The sequence below is a fragment of the Megalops cyprinoides genome, chromosome 3 (genome assembly GCF_013368585.1).
Source record: "Megalops cyprinoides isolate fMegCyp1 chromosome 3, fMegCyp1.pri, whole genome shotgun sequence".
NCBI lineage: Eukaryota > Metazoa > Chordata > Actinopteri > Elopiformes > Megalopidae > Megalops > Megalops cyprinoides.
In genome coordinates, this window is record NC_050585.1 from 39001499 (window position 1) to 39022792 (window position 21294).

A 21294-nucleotide genomic window follows, 5' to 3' on the forward strand; every position below is an offset into this window, starting at 1 on the left:
TTTTTATCAGGTACAGAGAGGGATAAAATTAATATACATGTTTAGGGAGTTCACATGTCAATATTCAATTACACAGATATTCACTGCACAAGTACTTCAACATTGCATTCTATGTTCTCAACAATGTATTTATTCTGTTATACTTACTGAAAATGGAAAGCACCATGTCAGATGAAAGGACATTTATAAGATTCAATTCATTGCTGTACCTGTTGGAGGCACAGGGATGGCATACATTTGTTACATTACATTTGTTTAGCTGACACTCATCCAGAACAATTACACAGGTAACTATTTTTACATTGTCTATTTTGTACAGGTAGACATATATTAAGGCAATTTGGGTTTTACACCTTGTCCAAGGACAAAAAAGCAGTGGCCCACCTGGGAATTGAACCTCTGGGTTCCAAGCCCTGCTTGCTATCAATACACAATGATGTTGCTTTTAATATTCTACTGGTATGAGATGTTCAGCAAAGAAAAAGTGAGTAGCTCCCCAGCCATCAGAACAATGTTCTTGCAACATGTCTGTACTGTTTTAACAGTTTACAAAAGTAGTTGTGAAAGCTAGTGCCTGTAGTTTCAGGTACACTTCTGCAAATGACCCTGCATTCCTTTCTCATCAAAAGGACTATTGATTTGAGAAGTGCTGTTAGCTGCTAGTATTTTTATTGTTGTTATTTGACCACTGCTTGTAATATGAAAACATAATAGAATCTTTCAATGTATGCATCCAGGTGTTCTGCGTCAAGACTTCCATAATCACAATCTCTACACAAATGCAGATGATGCTAATGACAGAACATGAGTGTGTGAAAAAGAGCAAATTGGTGTGTGTGTGTGTGTGTGTGTGTGTGTGTGTGTGTGTGTGTGTGTGTGTGTGTGTGTGCGTGTGTGTGCAGTAGTGACAGACAGGAAAGAATGTGGGTTCATTAACTGGTGCACTTCCTTCCTTTGTCGCTTTGTTGATTGTACTTATTTCTCACGGAGAACTGCATTATCTCCTACTGTCTGTAGAGCTGTATGTGAATAAAAAAGGGACCGCTAAGGGGCACAGGTAAGAAGAACAAATCTTACACCGTGTCTACACTTTTCGCTATGTTTATTTTCCTAGACATATTTTGGCCATGTCTGTGTACAGTATATCAATAGTGTATTTGCTGTTGTCTGTCATTAATCATTTCTGCAGTATTTATGTTGCTTTCTTTTAAGTCACCGAATTTACACCGTTGCCGAAAGATGACCATCATTGCTGCTACCCTTTAAACCAGTACTGCAGATCTGGCTGCAAAGCAAGGGAAATTACGACTTTTAACTGTAGGGACAGTAGCATTAATGAATGCACACTCATTGGGAAGAGACGGAAAGAAAACTGTTGAATGTTCACAGCCATTGACCAAAGCGTCGGAAGGATTGAAACGTTATGAAAATTACACGAAATCATATTCAAAAGCGGAAAAAATAGCCTGTCCTTCCGAAAGGTTATTTAGAGAGAGATAAGTATAGCTATTGATTGGAGCTGACAAGTGTGCTCCGCTAACCTACTGTAACGCTACTCACTTTTACTCGCCCACGACAAAGACCAGGAAATTGTCAAGGTGTGTTTTTCGCTCCCTTTGCTTTGTTCACAATATCAAATACAGCATGTTATGGACATGTGTCTATCATTATTATTGTTTTACATTACTAATTTTCTTTTCCATCGCCGGTCTCAGATCTAACACCGAAAACACAGCGGGGGAGAGGACCTGCGCTCTAACCTAACAATGAGGTACGGGTAACGTAGCTGAAAACTCATTTGCGTTGCTCGTTAACTTAACGCCAACTGCGTTCACCTGGTTTGGCTGTACCTAAAATAGCTTGCTAGATACTTATCTACATTACAATGCACTGCGTGTTACTAAGTTATGCAGCCTGGCTAGCAATATGTTACTGATTTTGGTTTGTGATATCTATTCAACACGTGTTTATTTTGTGAGCTGCCTGCCTGCATAGCTAGCTAGCTAACGTTAGCTAACGAACTGCATGGATATCCAGTGAGATGTTATACTAGCTCATATAGCTGCAGACTGCAGGTCAAATATTTCAGATATTACGTGGGCTAACTAACAACTGGTTCATGTGCATCTCTCTGTGTATAATCTGAACTTTCAAGATAGACCAAATTGTGAGAACATCAGCGCTAGAAGACTAACAAGCACGCAGCACCTGACACTAGCTAAGAGCTGCTTATCCTGCAATGAAAACTGTCAACTTTTCTCGTCTCGTTCATTGTCGCTAAAATGTGTTGCGAAGAGAAATCGAGATTTTTTTTAGTTCGTCAGTTCTACTGCAAGATGACTAACTGGCAATCCTGAGTATATATTCACTGCAGTGCCCCGCCGTGTGTGGTTTTTAAAAGCAGGATCTTGGTCTGTATGTCTGTTGATTTGTTTCCTCTTCAAAACATTCCCTGAAATTCAGATTTCACATTGGTTGACGCTGTGTTGCTGTTTGGTACACTGTGCACTGCTGAAATTAATTTGTAAGTGAGGAAATAAACTTCTAACTACCTAACATTAGCCAACCAACCACGTGCTACCGAACTCTATGTCATGTTATGTGTTTTCCTGCACTTTTTAAAACGCTTGGCACCATACCCGGAACAACACTCACGTTAACATTCAGTAATTAACTTCTAACATGCAAAAACTGAATTCATTATATCATGAATTGACGCATGAACGAGTGAAAATTGCATGTAAGTTATCAAGAGTTGCAGAGGAGAGAGCAACAGAGAAGGGAGCAGAGGAATTGGAGAGGAAGTGCTGCTTGAAAATGCGTTACTATCAGTTTGTAACAGTAATCTTGGTCTGTTAAACACATCATTGTAAACAAGGCACATTTGCGTGCATGGCTTAGTTATATAACATTGTGGTTGTTATTTGCATGTTAATGAAAGTGGAACATGGCACGTAGTGACACATTATTAATTTTTTGTGCAGGCTTTACAGAATTATCACAGCAGGGGTTTTTCCCGTGTTATCTTGTTTGTACACACTTATGGTTATGTAATGTACACAAACGTTTAGAACAAGAAACACAGGCATTAGTTGACAGTGTGATGGTGCCAACTTTCTTGCTCTCTTGTTCTGTGACCAGTGCAGTGGTGCTAGTTCTCATTAAGGAAACCGTAAGAGGAAGTAGGTCTCACAACTGCAGTGATGACAGACATAGATTTCTTTAAAATTCTCCACATAATATGCTTGCAAAACAAACTGCCCTTTGTGCAAACCTTGTTGTTTTTCTAGCAGCAAGTTGTTGATAGCTTCCCAGCATTATTTCTTAGGGAAACTCCACTGGGTCCTTCAACACCAGCATGATTGTGTGGCCTGAATGACCTTTGTCCTGAAGCCTGGTGCCAGTGGGTGGACTAATGGCTCCACAGTGTGGAGGTGTACATAGGCAGGGTCAGGAGTATGATGGCTGTGCGCTTACAGTAATAGTCACACTGAGTCAGTGATTATGACTCAGTGTTTGTGGTCCCCGGTATTGAGGTGGTTAGTGCTCACATTCACCTTTCAGTGTTAGTGAGGCTTGATGTTCAGAGTGGTCCTAGGCTCAGTTTAGTCATTAATGGGAGAACAGACATTGGGTACTGATGACTGGACCCTGATCACAGAAACGTGTTATGCCAAGAAGGAAAGCGCCTCAATCAACTCATCACTTTTGAGATTTGTCTCACTGCCTTCACCCCTCTGCCAGTCTGCCCAGATTTTACCATGTGACCACTTGGTTCTGAGATGGTGGGAGGCTTTTCTTCTGCCAGGTGAGCCAGGCAAGACTCCATTGACAATATCTCTACAAAGTTCTGCTGTTTGAGTCAGGTGAAGTGTTGTCATTGCAATGTTGTAACTGAGGACCATGTGATAGAAAGTAAGTCCCTGACCCTTGCAGGGACCCTTGCTTGCATGTCCATTAGTGGGCCCATTGGAGGGAAGAAGGCTTAAAATGGAATGAGACACGCTTTACATACATATAATGAGAAAGTGTAATGGGATGCATTTGAAGCATGCATCTTTGCAATCATTATGTGGTGGAATCTTTTTTGCAGATGGAGACCAATGAAATACACTGACAAAGAGAAATGCAATCACTTGACAATAAGTGGGCCATATCATTGTGCTTGGCCTGCTCACTAGTCACACAGAGCAAAGTATTGGTATTGCTCAGGGTTAGATTGCTTGCATACCCGTCCCAATCTCTCTCTGACTGACAGCAGTAGACTGCAGACTCCCACAGCTGGGATCTGTTTCTTCACTGTGAGAAGCAGGAGGATAGGGTACAGCAATGGCCTGGGAAGGTATTAACCTATCCCCATTGTCCTCAGTGCACACTATTCGGTATGTTCATGACCCATATGACTAGCAAGGCAGCAAAAGTCAAGGTGCTTGCAGTCTTATCTGGCAGAGTTGGAACATATCTGCTGTTGCTCATATATTTTTGCCTTTCTTGCCTTGTGGTCACTGTGGCTGAGAAAGAACTTGGGGGTTTATTTTGAGACTAGATCAAGCAGCCTGGTTTTGCGCTTTTGAATGTGTGATGACTGTCAGTACAAGTTAAGGGCTGAATTGCCATTGTTTTTATCATAGTTGAGCACGCACATCTTGGTCAAAATGTTTTCACGTAGTTTTTTTAGATTCCATGTTCGAGAATAGGTTCACTGCAGACCTCTGTTGTCGAAGCAGATCTGCAAATGCAAAATGGGGTGCTCTGCCAATCCGCTATAGAAAGACTTTCAATGCATGTTATCAATACATTAGCCATAGTACATCCTTTCACCCTACTACAGAACAACTGATGGAGACACATTAATAGGCCAGAGAGAATCCTGTGTTATATAGTTTGTGCATCAGAGTTCTACAATGACATTACCACTGTGTGATTGTGAGAGAAGAAGGTGGGGAGTGTCCCTGGTATTATTATTCCTGAGCAGGTTCCTCTTTTCTGTCAATCACTGAGGTGTAACTTTCAGTCATCCTCTGCATGTGCTGAACCCTACTAACATGCACAAATAACCCTGTTAGTTTCCCTACGAATATCATTCTGTACCTCTACAATGTAGAGAAGCTAGTTCTCTTCCTCTTCCCACCGTAGTGCATTCACTGAACATGTTCCGCTATTAATTTAAAAGAACTGCTGTTTCATAGTTTCCTGTCCCTCTGTTATTTCAGTTCATGGTAGCCTCCCAGCCATAAGGGCTTTGGCTGGTCCTCCAAGGAAATTATGGCAGAAACCTGATGGCTGACAGCACTGCCTGAGTGCCAGTGTTCATTCAGGGCCGTTGCTGTTTCATGTTTTTTGTACCAGAAGCCTTGGGCATGTCATCAGCTGCAGTTAAGGCAGGTCAGAAATGACAGCACAACTCAGCATGAATCACATGGCACTTTTCCCTAACAGTCATTAATGTGCTCTACTTAGATGTCCCGAGTTGTGCTACGCTCTGCTATTGTAGGGCGGTTAAACCAAGGCCCAACATGTGAGTTTCCACAGTGAAATGACCTTGGTAGCCTGTCTTGGCATTGCGTGTATTTGTAAATATATTCATCCCCAGCGGTAGAGAATTTGAGGAAGTGGAGCTATGTTTTCTCTCGCGTCACATAAAAGCAGAAGTCTTTCTTTCAAGCGGAAGTGTCACAGTGTCTCACACGGCACCCGACACGGGGTGGTCACCTCCTGTACTGCCATTGCATGTTCGTGATGCCCACAGGGCAAGGCACTTAGTCTATGAATTAGTACCTGTCCCACTAGTCAGTTTGATTTCGGTGTACATAGATGCAGTGCAGATAGTCAGACTCTCTTGCCCAGATGCACCACACTAAGCATAATAAATCCCTGCACATAAGAGACAGAGCCAGTGTGCGCCTTTCCAAGTGAATGCAGGTGTTGGTGGTCTGATAACGGACATGCGGTTACCGCCAGAGACAGTCACACCTCCCAGACAGCTGCGTGGGGGGTGTGGCAGTGCTTCCTGACTGGGTGAGAGTGATGATCACCTCACCATCTCTTTGGCAAGGCGAGCGGCCTTGGGTGTCTGCGTAACAAGACAATGAAAGCCATCAATACATAATGGCGAGTTTTCATCAGAGTGGTAATTTGCCCTGGAGACTGTGCCAGGATTACATGTTGGTAAGGAATGAATGGAGCTCTGCTGTAGCTGTTTGGTCGATTACAATGGTCTGTGTGTGTGTGTGCGTGTGTGTGTTTGCATGCATATAGAGAATGTTTTTCACTTCAGTTCTGGTCTCAGTTGTTCAAACACTATGTGCAGAACCCATCACCTCTTACCCACCCCACTTAACAGTGGCAGGACTCCCCCGCAGATGCTTCACAAGGTGAGGCCTGAAACCTGCAGTGCTGAACCAGGCTTTGCACGTTCCGAAAACATCACCAAACCTCATATATGCTTATGCCGACATTTCTGACTATGCACTCCAGCAGTGCACCACAGTTTCCTGTTAACCCATCAGGAACCATGATGATCGTGGCTACCATGGCAGTTCCCACTGAGCCACAGCTCTGTCTGCATTTGATCCAGACTACATGAGTGAAAACCTCTCCTCCAGAGCAGCTACATAAAGGAGGTATACCTCACATCAGATTCTGCAGAAATTTACGGGACAGTTATGGCAAAGGTCCGCATTGGCAGCTCACCAGTGTAAAGTTGGTATCACCAACTTTGTCATGATACCAAAATGCATTAGGAAAAGTGGGGGAAAAAACAGGTACAAATGTGTACTCTGTGAGTTGTTTTTTTTTTCTTCAGAGAACTCACAATTGCCGTTGAGTGGGTATAATTATTCAAGAACTAACTAAAGTAATGTCTAATGAAAATATTTATGGTCAAACCCTCTGATTGAACAGTCTTTGAAACCTTGAAATAACAAACTGTCCCATAGACATATGACAGTGTATGACTTTATTTTTTATTTTGAATGTTTTGTTTTGCTAGTTAGTGTAGTTTGGCTGAGGTAACGCGAGTCTTCAGAAGACATAGTAACAGAATTAATTTTTACTTCTCATATTGTCACTGATGTTTTATTGACAGCGTTTTATCCCGTTTCTAATTTAATTTATTTTTTGACGTATTCTGTTGGCCTCTACGTGATGACTCATTATTGTTTAATTATAGTAACAAAAGCAGGATGTATGCAGTGAATAACGATTGAAGTAAACGCAGGTAAAGGTTTTTAAACCGCAAAGATATCCACTGGCCATGCTTGCTACTGCATGCGACTGTGGTTTGGTGAGAGAAAGTCAGAATCGTTGAGAGTTGCAGACATTTCCTCTCTCACTACCATACTTTCTCCTCTGGTCCTGGGAAAGGCCTAAGATGGTCACAAACCGAAGCTTCATTTTGCCAAAGGGGTTTTATTATTTTTGAGTTTATTGAAACTAGGATTAATGTAGCTTGGAGGTATAGGTTGTAGTTCACTGCTTTTCTTCATTACACCTTGAGTTTGAACTCAAGCCACTGTGCACTAACCATCAGAGCTACCATGGTGACTCATCATTTATTACACTTTACTGCAACGGTCTGCTCAAGTGCACCTTTATGTCAACGTTGATCAGTTCCTGCAATATTGCTGTCAGCACAGATGCAGATTTTGTTCAATTTTAACATGTTGGTCTACTTTAGTCTAGCAGTGTAGTGATTCATGTGAAGTTTGGGAAGTGATAGTGTATGGGAACAATCAAGATAGTGAATGTGCTTTCAACGCGTGTTTACCTGTGCTACAGTGTCAGGTATGATCCTTCATGTGCGTGTCCCAGTCAGGGAGCTCTGCATGTCCATATTAGGCAGTGCTGCAAGCAGGAAGTGGCCGGGGCCACAGTGCTGTCACAGGAAGTTGGCGATTGTATCACATTTTGCATTGAACAGGAGGCGAGGAGGGACTTTATCACACACACTCCATGCAGCTTTGAAGTGTTTGTCTCTACCACCTCACTGATCTTGGTCGTTCGACATCAGCACAGCACAAATGACGGTGACACAACAGTGTTTCTTTGTGTCACTGTGTCAGTGTGCCATGCACACTGATGATGTGTCATTCAGTGTGTCACCATGTCAAAATACCAGTGAACCTGCTGTGAGAGTCTGTCAGTTTCACGTCTAGCTGTAGCTATGTGTCACTGAGCCCACAAGCAATCAACTGACTGATTCTGACTCATTCACTCTTAGTCCCAGTGTATCTGACACAGTGGCATCATTAGGTCCGATCATTCGGGGCTATAGCCCGGAATATTTTAAGCCTAGCCCCAAATATTTTCGCCCTGAAAAAGGAGGTGTTTATAGCAAAACAAGACTATGTGACAGAGCGGAACTTGACTTGCAGCGTCCGAAGGTGTGATATTTATTTATTATAAAGGTAGATATAACCTCCCCAACCTACCGATGCCGATCTCCCTTCAAAAAAAGACAAGCCCCAGGCAAACATGACTTAGCCCCTGATCTTTTCAGTAGCTAGAAACGCCCCTGGTCTGACATGTAGATTAATCTGTAGATAACGAATTCCCGGATTGTGTGGATAACCTGCACATTCTAACTGCTCTGCACCATACTCAAAGGGGTGATGTAGAGCAGAACTGCAGGGTGTGCACTTTCCTTTGCCTGACATGTTGTCACAGCAGCAAGGGCTATTTCGTGCTTCTTTCACTTCTTACAGCACTACAGAATGAACAATGTATTGGATTGTATTGATGGGCTAGAAGCGCAAAAGTGCAGATTGCCATAGACCTGTGACACTCCTGTTACAAATACCTTGTGCTTTGCTTTGCATGCCAGCAGCAAGACTGTATGGGGTTTGTTTTTACTTGGGTCGTATTTATGGAGTGATGTTGAAATGTAACTGCAGATCCACAGTAAACTATGCTGACATGTGTTATGTTGCTACCGCTGTGTGACAGCTAATATCTCCATAACCTTTCTTCTACTCCCCACCCCCTTTCAGCGAGTCCAGTATCTGCCAGGCCCGGGCCACTGTAATGACCTACGACGATGGCAGTAAGAAGTGGGTCCCAGCCGGCACAGGTCCCCAGGCCTTTAGCAGGGTGCATATCTACCACAACTCTGCCTCCAACACCTTTAGAGTGGTGGGACGAAAGTTGCAGACAGACCAGCAGGTATGGGGCACGTGATGGGCACAGGGACATACCAGTGAGTGATTCGCTAAGCTCGTCCGGACAGAGTGTGTCACTTGCCACAGACTGGGGGTTGTGTGAATTAAGGTCTGTGCTGAAAAGTGGATTAGTGGAGATGGGCAGGGGGTTAGTGGCACCAGTGGAACCTTGACACGTGTGTGGGGGTGTGTATCTGTGTCTGTGTGTGTGTGTGTGTGTGTGTGTGTGTGTGTGTGTGTGTGTGTGTGTGAGTGTGTTCTGGGTCTGCTTGTCTGTGCTCTTTATCACCCACAAAAACATTGAGCTGTGTAGTTTCACTGTGACTGTTAAAGCTGTGGGCTCAGCGACTCTTTCTGACTCACTCTGCCTGAGAACGTTGATGTGTGTGCATGAATGTACCTTCTCACTTCTCACAGTGTCTGAAGTTGCTCTCTAGTGCCCCCTGGTATGTCTGGTAGACAGGAGGACTCATGGCAGGTTAGCACAGAGCCCTTCTTAGTACCTCCATGTTCTTCGCAACATGAGAGAAGTGGAACAGAGCTTGTCAATCAGTCAGTCTAAATTTCCTTAATAGGACTCCTAACAAACCAATAGTGAAATTACACTTTGTGGAGTACATTACAGAGAACCAATGCCAAGTATAAAATATATAAATTGATATTAATGGGGCAAGAAAATCAATACAATGCCAACCGTGCTTACAGAGAACAAATTGCCAAGGGCAATAACTATATGTCTATACTGTATATTAGATGCACGCACTGGTTTATGAGTAATGAGATGCAAAGATGTGGCACTGTGCAATCATGTATTGAAATGGTTAAGGTTCTTGAGAGGGTGAAAATTATGGGGAAATTAGCTTATCATTGGACAAATAAGTTAGCTTATCATTGGACAAAAAGTGTTTATGAAGTGGCAGCCAAAAATCAATTGAAAGTCTGCGGAAGTGGAAGAAACCAAGAGAGCTAGCTTTCTCTGACACTGTTCTTCCTGGCCCCCATGTCAGATCAGTGTTTGACACCATCCTCTCTGGCCTCCATGTGAGATCAGCCTCTGACACCATGCTCTCTGGCCTCCATGTAAGATCAGCTGTGTTTTGCCTTGTGCAGATCTGGAGTAATCCAGGTGTTATCCAGGTGTTAAAGTGAATATATCATCTCAACAACTTCTACTGAGACATGACGAAAAATAACAGAGAGAAGGGTTGCTTATAGGTCCCCAATGGTCTAATATTTGACAGTACAGTTGTGGCTTTTTGCCTGTATTGTGCTCTGCCTCACTTGTAAGTAGCTTTGGATAAAAGCCTTAAATGAGTAAATGTAAATAGAAATGGAAATGTACAGATTACTCCTGTAGTGATGATAAATGCTGTCAAAAGTGATAGTAATGTTGACAAATAATGATAAATGACAGGAAATGATAACAATAACCTATAAAATAACAGTTATATTACTATAGTGAAGGACAAATGACTTGACAGATGTGGTCTTTCACTTACGTAAACACTCATCTCTCTAAACCTGGACATAGCTTACTGAGAGTAGTGGGGAATTTCAGATAGTAATTGGATAGGATACACTGACTCTCCCACAGTTACACACACACACACACACACACATACACTTTCCTTCACATTCCCTCTCCCATTCTCTGCTTTTTTTTCTGGAGTTTTTGTCCTTTTCTATTTCTCTGCTACTTGACCAAGGTCATGGGAGGAATGTGGTATCAGTGCAAGTCCTTCGATGAGACTCCACAGGGATAGTTGCTCCTCCATTCTCTGGAATGTGAGGTTATAAAGCAAGCAAGAAACACCCGTGCCACCAGGGCACCCACTTTCACACAATGTACATGTCCTTACAAGTGCAGTTGTGGCACCTCCCTCTGGATTTAAGTGACATTGCACCAGACTTTATCTGTGCATTTGTGTGAGATGTCCATAATTGTGTCCTGTAAGTGAATTTATCTGCAGCAGGACATTTGAGTAAATGAATATGTGTTAATATACATAATTCTTATCCAATATGATTTGAGTGGACAGAGGACCACATTTCATATCTTGCCTCTTAAAATATGTTTTTTATTAAGAAGAGAAACTGCATATTTGCCTCTTTTATGTATACACACACTCACAATCTTATATTTACACAAATTTAGTGTATATGACTATATCTGTACAGAGTGTATATTGATGTCTTTCATGTGACATGCCTTGCCCTTATTCTCTTCCAGGTGGTGATAAACTGCCCAATCATGAAGGGACTTAAGTACCATCAGGCCACTCCCAGCTTCCACCAATGGCGGGATGCACGGCAGGTGTGGGGACTCAACTTCAGCGGCAAGGACGAGGCAATGCTGTTTGCCAACAGCATGATGCATGCCCTGGAAGTGCTCAGCGGAGCAGCAGGTAGCGTTTTCAGTCTTGACACTCTGACCCTGGTAATGTGGCACAGTGAAGTGGCTTGTGTAACGGGTGGGATCTTGCTGCATTGTGTATTAGATGGTACAGGGATCAACGAGCGAGCGAGTTTCGAACCGGGGCTCTCACTGCTCGCTGCCAACCCCTTACAGCCAGAGCCGTTGCCAATCGAGCTAAAGCAACAATGCTATTTAACCAGGTCTCGGGGAGTGACGTTACCGCGGCAACCGCTCAGCTACCTGCTACCCACTACCAAGGCTTTTATGCAGGACTCACACAAGCTGTTAACTTCAGCTCTCCTACACTTGCACCTCTCTGCTTTCATCCCTGGCCTCCCTGAGTTAGTTGTGAGTTTCCCCTAACAGTTCTGCGCAGGGCATTTCATTAATGTCCTGGGTATTGTTCTCTCCTTCCTCCATGCGATGGTCTGTCATCGAGTACAGTCCTGTATCCACGAATGACCTGTATTCAACCTTGACAAGGGTGCTTAAATCAATAGTGGTGAGGGAAGTGGACTTGTGGCCAGAGAGTTTGAATCCTGTTGTGCTATGTAAACGCTCACACTGATACAGGTACCTGTGCTCATGCAGACAGTACACTGAAACAGAGGTTCATGCATGCACGCACACACACACACACAAACACACACACACACACACACAAATCTATGATGATACTGAAAGGATGCAGAACTTCCAAGCAATGGATCACCTATTCAGTGTAGATTTGGAAAGTTTGGTTTGGAGTTTCAAGCGACTTGTTTAGAAAGTCTCCTTTGTCTTTGTGTCTCTCCCTGTAGGCGCATCCTCTCTCCCACGCCCTGTGCAGAATGGACCCTCCCCTGAGGAGCTGGAACAGCAGAGGAGGTACCTCTGTTTAAAGAACTACTTTTTGACTTGAAAATTACTTATACTGACATTAGCTTAGCCGGAACAGTGAGTGTCAAATTAAATTATTCATTTGTGTTTGAGTGTATTTATTTCTGTTTGTGGGCACACACAGCTTCAAATGTTTGCACGAGTGACTTTTATCTTCAGAATAAATATATGTATGTTAGTGAGGATGAGTACCCATGTATTGCACACCAGAGATTCCTCCTCACCATTGAGCTCCGACTGTAGACAAGCTGAAGCACAGTTCACCCTCTGCAGCAGAACTTTCACACTTGTGTTCAAACACAAGGGATTAAGTGCATTTGGCTCTGCGTTAGCTTCTTAGATGAAGGGAAAAGGTGCATGCATCAAAACCTTTAAATCCAGCCTCATTCCTACTGGGACCCCTTACCCGCCCTGCTCAGTCTCTGCATTAGCTCTAATCTCTTCTGCTAGCAACGTCCTCAGCTGCGAGTAGTACAATAGGTTAGTGCGATAGTACCAGGCCCCTTTAAGGTACCTTGAGGAGAAGCAGAAAGAGGGTTGTGTGGGGTTATGATTTCTTGGGACCCCCTCCCTCCACACCTCCAAAGTTCCCACATTGTCCCGTGAGGCACTTTTTTTGTTTACCGTGATTTAAACTATAGCTTTTCATTTTGATATGGCACTTTGGAGCAGTAAGTTCTGCTGTGTCTAGAAACTAGAAGTCTGTTAAGTAGCAGAGCTGTGCCGAACTGTGCTAGGCTGCAAGCGTGGCTGTGCACCTGCAGCCTATGTTGGAAATTTACCAGACGGATGTGTATGTAGGACAAAAGAAACGATACGAGAGTTCTGAGTTCTTGGCTAATAAACCTGAACCAACCAAAACATGTTGACTCATTTCCTGTAGCAAGAAGCTTTGAAGGAGCACTCACCTAAAATCTCAATTCCGTTGTTTCTTAGCTAAAAAAATAGTTCAGCTCCATTATACTTTTTCAGTTAACCTGATACCTCCAAACTGGAATATGTCAAGAGTTATGACATATAGAATTTTGGTTATGACACATAGAGTTTTAGAGCAACTGAATCTTAAGGTATACGGGCCTTTTAAACTTTTTTCTAAATTTCAGCGTTGAGCTGCAGTGAATTTCTGAGTGATATCATTCCTTTTTTGATGAAGTGCTCCTTTGCTCGCTTTTGCTGAGGGTAGCACACCTGGGCAGATGTGATTTGTCTGAGTCTGGCCACAGTTTGCCGCTGAATGGGAGGGGCTGGACTGGAGCTGTAGGGGCAAGCGTTGCAGAGAGACAAGTTTGGGTTGAGTCGCAGACAGATTAATGGTCAGGAATAGGAGAGATGGGCTCTCCAGGACAGCAGGGACCACAAGGAATGAGGAGGAGTAGGCCACGCAGACCTGGGGAGCTAGACATGCAGGCTGATAAGGTGAGCTTTTGCTCCTGTTTTCTAGCTCTGTGCTATGGTAGGACTCTGCCTTGTCTATCTACCCTCCTCATTCTTGGATATGGGACTGAGAACTAAGAGCAAAATATCAGGTGCATACTACAGTACTAATCTTGATGGACACTTATTACAAGAATATGAACATGATGTTCTCATGTTTCCATGGAATGTAGTGTAGTTCTCTTCCAAACATTCTCTTTAGACTACAGTGGTCCGTGTGAAATCCTTTCTGTTTATGAGTCTTGGCTCCAGAAAACTTGCGGCTTAGTGTAGCCATTACAGTGTCAGAAGAGACTACCAACTATACAGGCCACTCATAGCAGAATTAACAAATGTATGTTTCTTTGTTTGTTTGGCTGGTGCCCTTATCCTGGGTCACTTCGCAGGTGCATCTTTTATTTTGTAGCTTGTATCTTGTATGAATATTTACTGGAACAGTTGAAGCGCCTGTCTAAAGGGCACAATGGCAATCTAAGTTCCTTAACCACTGCAACCCTAATTAAATTAGCAGTTACACTGCCACATTAACCCACACACATTCACCTCATAACTATCACATGGTGTACCTAGACATGAACACACCCTCACCATCACACACATGCATTACAGGTAGGTGAGCCGCTGAGCGATTGTGAATCTAATTTTGCATCCACTATGTAGACAGGAGCAGCAGAGACAGGAGCAGCTGGAGAGAGAGCGCATTGAGAGGGAAAGACAGGCAGCAGCAGCTGCTGCCCCTCCAGCTGCTCCACCTGCCCCACCTGCACCCCCAGGAGGCCCCCCACCCCCTCCAGGCCCACCTCCCGCCCCAGGGCCCCCACCGCCACCAGGACCCCCTCCTCCACCTGGAAGTGGACCTCCTCCTCCTCCACCCCTTCCCTCTGGTGGAGGTGGAGGAGGAGGTGAAGGTGGTGGAGACAGTGGTGGTGGAGGTGGGGGTTTGGCTGCAGCCCTTGCTGGGGCCAAACTACGCAAAGTGGCCAAGGTGAGAGAAGCACTATGCCAAGCATATGCTATTTATAGTTGTGTAATGCTTGTTATAGTTGTGTAATGTAATAGTTGATGTAGAATAGTCCTGAATGTTCCTGAATATTTTTAGATGTTATTTGATTAACAGTTGATAAACATAGGTGAATGGTCAGAATACCGTTGCCACTGAAGACGTGCTCCATACTTTTATGTTTCCTACCGCTCCCTGTAGGATGACAGTGGTGCTGCAGCCCCGGCAGAGAGCAACCGCAATAGCGCACCACCACCATCAGGGGGGGGAGGAGGAGGAGGAGGAGGAGGAGGAGGAGGAGGTGGAGGCCTTATGGGAGAGATGAGTGCCATCCTTGCACGACGGTTAGTACCATCCGCTCTCATCAGGCCCAGCACCAGGAGAAAATACAGAGGGGTACAATTGTAATCCACAGGGGATGCAAAAAGTCATATTTAAAAAAAAAACATAATAAATACTACGTAGACATTGGGATGTAAGGAGACAACTGGGGGTGCACTGAGGCCCATTTGGGGGTGCAATGAACCCCTAAGCACCCCCATAGCACCAGGCCTGGCTCTAATAATTGGGAGGGTTGCTACCAATCCAGTGGGTTTACACCAGTGCACACCACAAAATCCCATAATATATTTTATCTTGATGTTGGTGAACAGTCTTGGAAAAGTGGTTCTTAAATGTGCACCTCTACTGAGAAATGGAAGAAAAAAACTGAAAATGACTCTGAGACATCTGTGTATACATTTGGGACCCATCACTCTCTTTGTACTATTGCTTAAGCAGTTTACTCTTTGGATATTCAGTGCATATCAAGTGTCATAACTCAAGGGCTGTACTCTAACATCAACTCACTGAGAAACAGAAAATGACACAGTGTAGGTGGAAAGTCATTCCAAAAAAGTTGCCATAAACTCCATAAAGTTGCTTTATAGCATGAACAAAATCTGATATTTCTTCAGAGCAGCATGTGGTTTTATTTTTACATCCTGATACATAGCTGAAAACGCTGCAGCATCTTGACTGTGTGCTGTATCCAGGACCTGACATAGTAACTCACCTATCTGTCTGTCCAGGAGGAAAGCTGCAGATACAAAGCCCCCAGAAAAGACTGAAGAGCCAAGTAATGTAAGTCCCTGACCATCCATGCTAGTGTGAAACACTAAACATTACTGACACACTCATGGATTTACTCACAGTTGTGATTTTGGATACTTGTAGTAACAATAAATTTTGGCTTCAGGAGCAGTCTGAGTCCTCACCAACAAAGCCAGCTGGTCAAAGTGGTGAGTAAAGGGGATGAGTGGGGTTAGCCACCTCATTGCCCTGGCTCTATGCTGTTAAACATTCTCCCACAGGGTGAATATCTAATCTAAGAAGTTGCTCTCTCACCCTGTAATGTGTCTCCCACACTTATTCAGACACAGAATAATAACTGCCACTGCTTTATCTCTGCAGAATCTTTCATGATTGTGATACAACTCATTTGATTCTTTAGAGTCGGTTCTGGTAATAATGTTCATTCACACCCCCCCCCCCCCCCCCTTTGTGTGCCAGATACTGTTAAGAAACCTTGGGAAAAAAGTGCACCCATTCCAAGGTAAAATCTTCCTCCTCAGTTTCTCTCCCTGTCTTGTTCCTATTTTCTGTGTGTCTGTTTGTCTGTACTTTTGACTGTCTCTCTCTCTCTCTCTGTCTCTCTCTCTATTTCTCTCTCTCTTTCTCTCTGTCTCTCTCTCTATCTGTCCCTCTTTCTCTCTCTCTCTCTCTCTCTCTCTATCTGTTTCTCTTTATGTAAGTCCCAAAGTTAAGGAAAGGTGTGCATGTTTCAATCAGGTCTAACTCCACTCCCAAGAGTCAGGAATCCACTCCCACCTCTTCTGTCCCTCCATCCTTGTCCAGGTACATGTCTGTCTGCAGTGTCCCCAGGGTCCCTCTCTTAAGCTCGCCTTCGCTCTCTATGCCCTAGCTTGCCTGCAGTCCCACTCCTGCCCTCCTGCTGGCGCTGCAGCATTACTGTTTTTAATATCCTGCGACATGATTTTGACAGGGTTCTCCACACTGCTAAACCCTGGAAAAATGTTCACACTCGAGAAACAATTGTTATGCATTGCTGTGTCTGAGGGGAGACATTTTATGAATCTTGTGAGTGTGTTGCAGCAGTCAGAAATGCTATCAGTATTTTGCACAGTTGCCCTGTCAATTTCAGGCTTCAAATTCCGTGTTTGTGTTGCAGACTCTCCACTGTCTCCCCAACCAGTGCTGTGTCTCTTTCCTCAGAGAAATAGATGACTCTTATTACACTTTTCCTCACCTGCCTGTTGCTGCAGACCTAAGCGCATTCCATCCTGCAGAACCAGGTGTGTTCTGTTGTCACGTGCATTCGCATGCCCCAGGATGGCGCCGTTTACTGGAATGAATAGGATAAGCAGGGAGTGAAACCCTGGATAATACTTACAGAGGAGAGCATGGAGACAAAGTGCTTGTTCTGGTGGCAGTGATATAGGTGTCCCTCAGCAAGGGGTGAGCAACTCTCTGTCTGTGCATATGGGGGGTTCATGGGGTGTCACCGTGGCAACAGAGTCAATGGACATGGGGTTGTTATGGTGATGGGCATCTGTTGCTGTGGCAGCAGATTTGCCAGTTTAGGGGAGCTTTTGAATCTTGACTGCTCTGTGTCTCTCGCTGTCCCTCCCCACCCTGCTGGACTTCCTGTCAACCCCTCCCTCCCTCTCCTCTCACAGGGTAAAGCAGGCAGGTGGTAATAAAGACAACGGAAGCATTGGAGACTCTGACATGGAGAGAATCAAACAGGTCAGTCTACTGCCAGCACCTCCACCAGCACTACCACTGGTTGTGCTGTTAATGAGAAGTTTGTCACAACAGGCATGGTGTTTTGGTTCCAGCAGAGATCCAATAGCTATAACTTGCAGGTGCACCATGTATGGCTCTGTCTTTCAAAGATGGGGTCTCTGTGAAGAATCGACACAAAGACCCATAAACCTAAAGATAAACTGTTGCCTGTGTGCCTAGGAAATCCTGGAGGAAGTACGCAAAGAGCTGCAGAAAGTCAAAGAGGAAATTATTGGAGGTGAGTCCCCACTCGCTGAACCCCTGTTCTCATATGAGGAGCTGAGGAGGAAATGCAGAGTACTCTTTATGCAGTCACCACCAGAATAACACCATCACTATCGTTGTTCATTCAAAATATAACTGTCTACCTTTCCAGTATTGATGGTTCTCACCCTTAATTTCAGAAAAATAACTATTCTTGCTGAAATGCAAAATGCTTGATTATTTTGTGATACAACTCATTTTTCTTTAAACTCGGTTCTGGTAAATTATTGCAACTAAGTGCTGGTTTCCCTCCCGTTCTCACAGCATTGATTCAGGAGCTGCAGAAGAGAGACACATAGTCCTGCAGGATCAAGATAACTAGACCATTGCAGAGGGATGGTGGGAGGAAAGGATAGATGGAGAGTGGAGTTTCATTAGAGCCTTCATCTTCCTCCTGCAGTACCCAGGGATTTGTCCTTCTCTCCTGTCCCTCAGTCTTTTCTCTCACTTTACAACATACATTCAAACACACTCCAGTGCACCTACACACACACACACACACACAAATTCATCCCAGGGAATTTTTCTGAGAGCACACTTGCCAAGCTGTCCTTCCCTTATACACCCACAGTTTCAGATTGACTGCTGTAACCAAAACAAAACTCTTTCTCTCGCCATCTGCCACAGCCTTATTTCTTCATTATATTACAGTGTTCAGAAAATATCACAGATCTTAACAGTAACAATGCACAAGTCACCATGTGTGACTCTACATTCCTATCCCCCACCTAACTGAAAGAATTTCAGCTGCAGATGCACTATTCTCAAAAGAAACTAGTTTTTAATATTTGTTTATCTTTGAAGTAAGTTGCTGGGGTAGACTTCTCAGGAAAAAGATGAGTTGTGAGTGCAGCGCTGGATGCAAGGGCTATCTGTGTGATAGTGTTTGAAGCTTGTAGAGACATTTCCAGATGAAATGTTTTTGGCCTCAAATAAGCTGAGGTTACCTGGTTACCTCTAGGTACGTGGCTTCACTCATCTTCACTCCTCTCAATTTTTTTTTTTACCTCAGGGATTAGCAGAATCAGCATACACCCAATGTTGAAGCCACTAGGAGCAACAATGAGGTGCCATAGACCACCTTTATTCAAAGGGATTCCTTAAGTGTCTTGCTTGGGGATAATGGCTTGCAACAATGGAATTGTAAAAAAAATGTTGATGTTCAAGAATAGATGAGTCCTTTTATGAGAAGTGGAGGGGTGGGGCCTGTAGTTTGGAATGTGTCACTTGGCATGAATGCTAAGAACAGGTAATTTCCTTAGGCTCAGTCCTGTGCATGAGATCTGTGTGTGTCTACCTGTACTGCTGTGGATCAGCTGAGTGCAATCCTGTCTGTTTTCCCCCTAGTGTGACTGAGACTCATGGCTCACACAGTGATTCTAATCTGTGCTTCTATTCAGTTCTTTCTTTGACTTGACTTTGACTTGTTTTTTCTATATAAATGTACATTAAAATATAGAAAATAAAAAGAACTTGGTCATGGCCTGATATGAATATGTATATGTTTTTTGAGAAATTAAAACAAATTAGAAATACTGTTTTGAGTGAGACACCCTGATAATGTTTAATATTTTTGTTATTGATGTCTTTTTCCACTAGCCTTTTAAATTTGATCAAGAAAACAGCGCAAAAACACTGTATTAAAACTGCCTTCATCATAAAATATAGCTGCTTCTTACACTGTGCTGGAGTTTGGAGTCTTTTGTTCTTGAGATATTGCCATATATCCCTTATTTGCTTAACAGTGTGTCTTACCCTGGGCTACATTCACAAGGATACTATGTAAAATGTAAAAGTGGATATTTTATTCAGCATATGTAGGTCACGAATCTTAGATAAGGCTGCCAGAGCAAGTTCCTACCTGGATGTAAACTTGAACTTCTCTGGTCATAATCTTCAGATTTCAAGTCCCTTGCCACTACTCCACAATGTCTAAAACAGTGCTGGATGCTTTACGTAGGATAATAGTGTGTTTTTTATATAATAAATAATGTTTTTTGTTTGTTTCTTTTTTGACGAGAATACAGTGAAGACAGTCATCCAATAATGTGATGAGTGATGAAACTGATAACTGATTACATCTCCAAATTAGGGTATAGAAATCCTGGAGGCTTTGAAGGCTTGTTTTTGTTTCTGCCAGGAGCCCAGTTAGCCAGATTGTTGTAATTACCCATGGAGTTCAAGTATGTTTCAGAAATGTGTTCAGGGGGATATGAATATGCATGTTTCATATGATAGCATAGCAGTCAGTTAAACAGTAAAAGATGGCCATACATGGGCAGGAGTAGGATTGAGTCACACTGCAAGAAGGCTTGTTAATGCTGTTTCCTGCTACTACTTAGTGATACAATATACTTATTGCATTTGAGACCAGAACATAGACATGAGTAAAGTATTTTCTTTTTGATTAACCAGGCTAGGTTAGTAATAACGTCTAGGACTACCATGTAAATTATACTCAGGGCTATGTTTTCACTGCCTAATCACAAAAAAGTTCTTCATGATTAAATGTGTTCCTTAATTTTTGCATTTGGGTCTTTGAGCAGTGTTCATTGGTCAAGAAGGTCTAACAACTGAAAAATCAGAGGTCAGCCTAAGAATAGTTCATTTGATGTCATTAGTCCATAAAAAATAGTAGTCAGTGCTCTGTTCCAGCCACATTCTTTGACATATAATCAGATATCACACATTCCTGTGCATGTAGGTGAGGCATTATAAACACAATCACAACAGTTGTAGATGAAAGTATTTTGTAAGGCAGACATATTAATAGGGTTAACAACATGACATTAATAATAAAGGAATATAGAAATATGTGAAATGTTACTGTGCTGCTGTTAATCCAATAGCACACTGAATTGAGGTTGTATCTGGACAGGACATAGGGCATTCTTGGTCATGTTTTAAAACAACCATCAATAGGATTAAGGAGGTAAATTCAAGTTAAGTGGCCTATTGTAATACTGGAACTTTAGGTGCAAGAACTTTAGCCTCAACATAAAACAGTGTTCATAAAACATATTTTGCTGTGATTATCAGAAAAATACAAGTCTTTTGTTTCTGTCTCATGCAATACAGAGACGATGAGGAGGAAAATAAGACATATTTGGACTATATAGCAGTTCAGCGATTTTGAATTAACACTTTAACAGTGATAACTACATGAACATGCTTCCAATGTCTGTGACTCATAAGTTTTTTTGTCGACTAAGATAACCATATAACTATACAAAAAACTGAAGGCATCTTCTTTTTACCGACAAGGTATCCATGATTTTTTTTCTTGAGTTTTTAAA

The 21294-nt window shown here is 43.1% G+C and overlaps 1 protein-coding gene across 2 annotated transcripts; it reads left to right on the forward strand.

The window, feature by feature from the left end:
- Positions 1-977: 977 nt before the first annotated feature.
- On the forward strand, positions 978-19584 carry LOC118774875 (vasodilator-stimulated phosphoprotein-like). 2 transcript variants are annotated; one of them, XM_036524442.1, is made up of 14 exons: positions 978-1057; positions 1716-1771; positions 8991-9162; positions 11389-11563; positions 12375-12441; positions 14548-14872; positions 15089-15231; positions 15958-16009; positions 16125-16167; positions 16439-16481; positions 16718-16783; positions 17626-17695; positions 17915-17972; positions 18263-19584. In XM_036524442.1, the coding sequence occupies exons 2-14, from the start codon at positions 1767-1769 to the stop codon at positions 18295-18297; spliced, it is 1254 nt and encodes a 417-aa protein (XP_036380335.1). In that variant the 5' UTR covers positions 978-1057; positions 1716-1766; the 3' UTR covers positions 18298-19584. The 2 variants fall into 2 exon arrangements, with proteins under 2 accessions (XP_036380335.1, XP_036380336.1); XM_036524443.1 differs by lacking the exon at positions 978-1057 and adding an exon at positions 1381-1598.
- Positions 19585-21294: the final 1710 nt, after the last annotated feature.

Bases quoted from the DNA above. Each gene is read 5' to 3' on its own strand.
- LOC118774875 (XM_036524442.1), top strand. The intron at 12,442-14,547 runs GTACCTCTGTTT...TCCACTATGTAG, and splicing joins GAGCTGGAACAGCAGAGGAG to ACAGGAGCAGCAGAGACAGG. The intron at 16,482-16,717 runs GTAAAATCTTCC...TGTTTCAATCAG, and splicing joins AAAAGTGCACCCATTCCAAG to GTCTAACTCCACTCCCAAGA.